We start from the raw sequence: 6,000 nt of genomic DNA on the forward strand, positions 1-6,000 counted from the left end.
CAGAAAAGGAGGTCTGGGAGCCTCCCCAGTGTGTTAAATAAACAAGTTTCACCATCATATTGGGGCTTAGTGGTCCTTGTCCTTTCTGGCTGCAGTTTAAGGCTGTGAGTTGCCTGGTAAGAATTATCTCAATTGTAAATCAAAGTACGAGTAGATGAGGGAGGAGTTAGATAAGGCTGAGGTTATGAAATTCAACAAATACTAAGCATCTGAGCCTTGGCCAGTGCTGGATGATAAAAAGGGGTCTTGTGAGGAAGTTGAAGAACTAAACTACGCATCAAATAGCAAGCTCTGGAGCCCCAACTAACTTGTCTCCAGTCAGTAAGTCTAGCTTTATTCTAAATTTACTGTAAACTTTATATTAAAACTACTATAATTTGCATTTTTTAAAAACCCAAAGGCATTCCCTCTGGTACCTCAAGCCCAGAACTCACAGCCAGCAGTGGGGACCCTCCCTTCTGTTCTCCCGGGCAGCAGTTTTCTCACTGGGGCTCATCCCAAGCTGGGAACTAGGGAGGCTGCAGAGAAAACAGTGCTGATTATAGGAAATTTGTAAGGTGGAGCTAAGGCTAAGACTGATTTTTTATTTTAGAAGAGAACGAGAAAAAGCAAAAAGTGTACTATAATGCCGAGCTTTACAGCAATTGACAATTCACAAGGGTTCTCTGCATATAAACATTTAATAGGGAGGTGATGGAAGCAACAAGGGCATTGTTGAGGCATCAGCCTTGGGCAGGGCTGGGGCCAGAGAGGAGCAGTCAGGAGCAGTGACGAGGGCATTCACCACTCAGCCACCTCTCTGGGGCTCCTTCTGCCCGTTAGTTTCTCCCCCAACTATAGCCCCTGGGTCCGTGCCTCTCCTCCAGCACAGAGGGGAGCAGAGTAGGATCTCAGTGACATTCATGCATTAGAGACCTGGATCCAACCACAGGCTGTCTGCCCTTTCTGGCATCCTTGGCCACTGCACTTAGTCCAGCTGTCCCCATTTGGGAATAATGTATTGAGGCTGTTCAGGATCCTCTCCGAGGAGCCTTCCGTGGATTCCTAATGTAAAGTGACTCTGCCAGACGTTATTATTGACAGTAGCGTTCTTTGCCTGGCAGGGGTGGGGACCTGGGGAACTCCTATGTTCTTCCAGCTCTGACTGCCTTGTAGAAATGCGCACCTTGAAATAGCCTGGGGTCAGGGCTCGGTCTGGGACTGGGGCAGGCAGACCTGCTGTTGACCGTGGTGGAGGGATACCCATATCGCACCTGGCCCCTTGGTGGTTCTGGGATGCGGTATCTGAATCCTCAGCGGCTACTGTGCCCCTGGCCCTGGTGGTGCAAGGGAATCACGAACACAGAGACGTCGTCGTAGGACACCTGCCCTTCCTGTATGGGACTGTCGTCTGTCCCCTGTGTGCTGCGTATCAGCATCTTGGCCAGCTCCGAGAACCTGTGGGGACCATCCTGCAGATGTACTTTGGGGCCTGATCAAGGAGGCAAGGCCAGCCCTCAGGGAGAGCTCACCCAGTTCTCACTGGACACTTGAGAACTCAAGCAGTACAGTCTGACTGTGTGGACCATGTGAGTATGGACCCAGAGAATTTGAGGACCCACAGTCACCCCCAGGAAACCTGAGGTAGCTCCAGTCCTGGCCAACTGTTCTTAGCCGGACTCCTCTGCTGTGTTGTCTTCTCTGTACTTCTTAATGCTGCTGCTGGTACTAACCCAGGTCCAGGCAGATCCCAGCAACTACAGTACCTGTGTGGGTCCTCTCGGTTGCCAAGGAGGAAGCTCCGCACCAGCCATGCCACTTGCTCATTGGACAGGACATCCCAGAGCCCATCAGTTGCCATGACAACCACATCCTCCTCCTGGGGCTCCAGCTGGTCCATATCGAGCACAGTCACCTGCAAGGTAAGTCTGAGGTCTCCTCACTGCTCCCTTCCTAGCTCCCGCCAACCTTGAGTTGTCTGCCTTTCTGGGCAGATGGAAGTGCTGTGGCCCCCTCACCTGTGGGACAGATAGCAAGAAGGGCTTGAGCTGAATATTTGTGTCCAGGACTCTGAGTTGATGGTCTCCTAGACCCCGGGAGACGGCCAGGGTTCCCAGTAGCCGAGCCTGGAAATAATAGAGGTGTGAGGTGATAGATAGCAAACAGCCCCAGAAAATGTACACGTAAAGTACACAGAGGTGGACTGTGACCCATGGGCCCCTGGGCTGAGGGAGAAACGTCCTGTGACCTTGGAGCAGCCCCTAGGACCTCAGCCAAGGCCCCCCACCCCACGAGGGACAAAGGAGCTCCCACCTCCACAGTGGGCGATTCAAGAGGGATTCTCGGAGTGGCCATTCACTGACCTGCCTACCCTGTCCATGAATCAGTGGGTACTTGAGATCCGACTTCTCCACACACTTGTAGCTCCTACCAGGAGCAGACCCAGCATCAACCCAGGCCAACAAGGCCCACCTTGCCTCGTGGAAGGGGACTGCCCCAGGCCACCCAGCTGAGCCTGGACCCCAGGGCCCTCCCCACAGTGTCCCCAACCCCACCTCACTCACCAGCCACTCATGTGGTGATCCCTGAACAAGACCTTCTGCCCCAAGTCATCCCCCTTCAGTCGCCGAGGGAACTCCAGTCGGGTGAACTCACCAGCCAGAAGCTCAGGGTAGATAAAGGCCTGGGATAGGGAGGCCTTGCTCAGATCAGGCTCCCTCTGGTGGCCCAGGAGCTGGGGCTCCATCCACATCCTCCTCCACTAAGAGCACCTACCAGCTGCTGGATCCGCTGCCGCTCAGTCTCGGGGGTGAACTCAGAGCTCAGGGGCCGTACCTCATCCCTCCGCACCAGAATGGCCCTGGATGAAGTTTTAGAGGAGACGGAGAGGTCTGTGGAGCAGCCTCCATCCTTACCCATGGCCTCCCTCCTGCTGGCCCCTCCTCCAACCACCAGGGGCCAGTTCTGCCCATGCCAATCCCTTGCTCAAAGCCCCTCCATGACTGCTTAAGTCCTGCAGGGTAAAGCCTCAACCGTCTGACCTAGTCCCTGCCCCCTCTGGCATCTGACACATGCCCAGTACACAAACAACTCAGCCAATCTTCCTCATTTCTGTCTCCACTTCCAGCCCCCTTTCACTGTCTCCCCACCTCTCCTGCCCGTCTGCTTGCCCCACCTTGCCCACCCTCCAGGGCTCACTCACCTGCTGTCCCCAGCATTGGCCACATACAGCTTTCCCTTCAGGGACACAGCCACCAGGGCTGTGCAGCCACCCACCTGGCCTGAGGCCTCCAACTCTCGCCCGATCACCTCATCCTGGGGCAAACCAAGGCTGCTTTAGCTGCTGCTTGTACTGCCATCGTGCCAGTGTCCCCAACCCCCACCCTACAGCGCACTTCCCAACCAGCAAGCATGGCAGTCCCTGCCCAAAGTCTAGCTATGACTCCAGGATCCCTGTGGTCAGGAGATCTAAATATATCCTTGGGGAGGTATGGAAGTCATATTCTAAACAGTGAGGAAGAGAAACCAGGGACCTAAAGGATGTGCAATGAGATAATACAGGTAAAAGCACCTAGCACATATTAATAGGAGGTGCTGGGAAAATAGGAGAGGTTATGATGACTGCTTAATAACAGCCTAACCCGATTTTATCCTCAATCCGAAGATCCAGGGTGATCACAATTAAGTGCAGGGACGCCCCCTAACCCAGAGTCCCTCAGATCCCTGGGGGTAAAACCTTCCCTCCTTCCCCAGCCAAAGGTCACACTCACACACTCCTGAAAGGCACTCTCCAGAGCCCCGATCACCAAGTCTTCCGTTCGAATGCCCTTTTCCTCCACAAACTGGGGGTCACTGGGGCAGACGCAGCGGCCGCTGAGGTGCATGGGGGGCTGAGTGGCCACCATGCCCTCTACCACAGCCTCCAGCTGCCGGCGCAGGCAGGAGTGCAGAGTGTTGGCAGCCAGGATAGCTGCAGCTGGACCGCCGTGCCCATCAAACAGTGCCCAGTAATGACCTGTCAGGAACTGTACAGGAAGGGCTTGGCATCAGGATCTGCCTGGCCTCCCTAGTTGTCCCCTGGCTGAAAATGGGGCACTAGGGCAAGAACCTCAGTCTGCAGTCCTGGCCCCAGTCTATAAGAGGGGCTCAGGCTCAGCTGCACTCACCTCCTCTGAGCACAAGGTCTGCCATTCCTGGTCCTCTTCAACCCCAAACTCACATCTCCGGATGCACAGCTTCCCACAGGCTGCCTGATCCTCATTGAACTCAGATTTCTCTGCGTTGATGATTCTGAGGCCAGGACGTGATCAGTGACCCTTTTAGGGACACACCTCTGCCCCCATGGGCACAGAGAACAGTTGAAACATAGAAGGGAGCCCTCCCTCTGGAGCAATAGCCACCGTGCTGTCCCTAACACACACCTGGACAAACAAATGCTGGTAGTTTGCAAACTGTTCAGTGATCTCACAGCTAAGGCAAAACTCAGGACTCAGCCCCTCTGGAGCTTACCTGCTGTCCTGGGCTGGGAGGTAAGGGCAAGTCTGCCTAGGGAGGTGTGAGGCTTCCTTGCCTATCCACTGCCCCATCTCAGCCATAACCCAGGGTGAGATGTGTGTGTGAGGAGCGGAAGGACTCTCCAAAGCCCAGAACGCTGGACCTCTGCCCAGTGACACTACCTCTTTTGGAAGCCTGAGGGGGTAGGCTTTTGGGCTGAGGGGGCAGGTCCTTCCCGATGGGATGCGGGAGGGACCAGAGGAAGTTATCCACAAGGTCGGGGGCGCGGGATCCTTCACTCAGCTGAGCCTGTTTTCTCAGTCATCAGCACGGGACCCCGAGCGGGATCATGGGGTGGGGGACGCGGCCTCAGGATAAGACTCGCGGGGAGTGGGGAGGTTCGGGCGGGGGCCCGTTTGGGGCGGGGCACTCACTCGGCGTAGCCTGCGTTCCAGGGCAGCGAGCGGCCCCGTACCGGGCTGCGCACCGGCCGGGCGTCCGGGCGGCGCGAGGCGTCGGCGGTGCCGGAGCTGGAGCCCGAGCCGCGCAGGAAGCGGGGCCGCCGGTAGGGCACGGGGCTGGTGCGGGGCCGGGGTGGCCGCGGCGCGGGGAGCGGGCCCCTCGGCAGGAAGCGGCGCCGGAACCAGTCGGCTGACATGGCGCGTTGGCTGGGGGCTGCCCGCTGGGCGCCGGGCGAGAGGCTGGGCCGACGGCACCGCCCGCTAACCCCGGGAGGAGGAAGCGGGCTAGGGGCGGGGCGGAGCCGGCTGCGCGGCGACGCCCCCACACCCCAACCTCCCCGCCGCCCGGGAGGGAGCCTGTGCGCGGCCTGGGTGCCATCAAACCTACCGACAAGCCGATGGTGTTATCAACCCCACTTTACAGGCAAGAACACTGAGCCTAGAGAGACAAAGAGGCTGGCCTCCGCTCACCCAGGAACCTGAGCAGACTGAGGTTCACCCGCCCGTACGGGGCACGAGCCTCTGAGAGGGAAAGTGCCTCCTCCCCGCCCAGGGAGGCTGTAGGGGTCCAGGGCCTCTAGGTTGGATCAATGTCCATGGCAGAGGCTCAGGCCTCTTCTTGCTAGCCCGGAACCTTACACAAGGGCAAGATGGGAACAAGATGTACTTGGAGGTGTCACACGCCTGACACATTGAGTAAGAGGCTCAGAGCACAGTGTTCCCTCAGGTGACCTGCGTGCCTCACCCACTTGGCCTGGCACCCTCCACTTTCAGACCGGGCTTGGTGGTCACCCTGGCCTTCCTTATCCTGAGCATCCACTCCCACCCTCAAGGCCAAGTCTTGTAAACACTGTGCCTCCAATCAAGATGGCCTCTCTAGACAGACAGCAGGGGCCTCACTAGAGTGTTCAGTGACTGATGGGCAAACAGAATCCTTGACCCCGAAATACCAACTAGTCAGAGTTGAGACTTGTGACTAAGGGAAGTGAAAGACTTTCATCTGGGCTGGGGGCAAGATGTTGTAAGCCTCTTAACTCCTGGCTGCCTACCACCATGGGGTCTGCAG

General features: G+C 57.1%; 1 protein-coding gene across 2 annotated transcripts; it reads right to left on the reverse strand.

Moving 5' to 3' along the window:
- Positions 1-661: 661 nt before the first annotated feature.
- PPM1M (protein phosphatase, Mg2+/Mn2+ dependent 1M) lies at positions 662-5,162 on the reverse strand. Of its 2 annotated transcripts, none has more exons than XM_055557015.1 (10): positions 4,908-5,162; positions 4,146-4,269; positions 3,750-4,004; positions 3,182-3,294; positions 2,755-2,839; positions 2,544-2,662; positions 2,343-2,406; positions 1,998-2,105; positions 1,746-1,894; positions 662-1,437 (listed from the first exon to the last, which is right to left on the reverse strand). In XM_055557015.1, the coding sequence occupies exons 1-10, from the start codon at positions 5,129-5,131 to the stop codon at positions 1,293-1,295; spliced, it is 1,386 nt and encodes a 461-aa protein (XP_055412990.1). In that variant the 5' UTR covers positions 5,132-5,162; the 3' UTR covers positions 662-1,292. The 2 variants fall into 2 exon arrangements, with proteins under 2 accessions (XP_055412990.1, XP_055412991.1); XM_055557016.1 differs by having other exon boundaries at positions 1,741-1,894.
- Positions 5,163-6,000: the final 838 nt, after the last annotated feature.

The sequence above is a fragment of the Bubalus kerabau genome, chromosome 20, assembly GCF_029407905.1.
Source record: "Bubalus kerabau isolate K-KA32 ecotype Philippines breed swamp buffalo chromosome 20, PCC_UOA_SB_1v2, whole genome shotgun sequence".
NCBI lineage: Eukaryota > Metazoa > Chordata > Mammalia > Artiodactyla > Bovidae > Bubalus > Bubalus kerabau.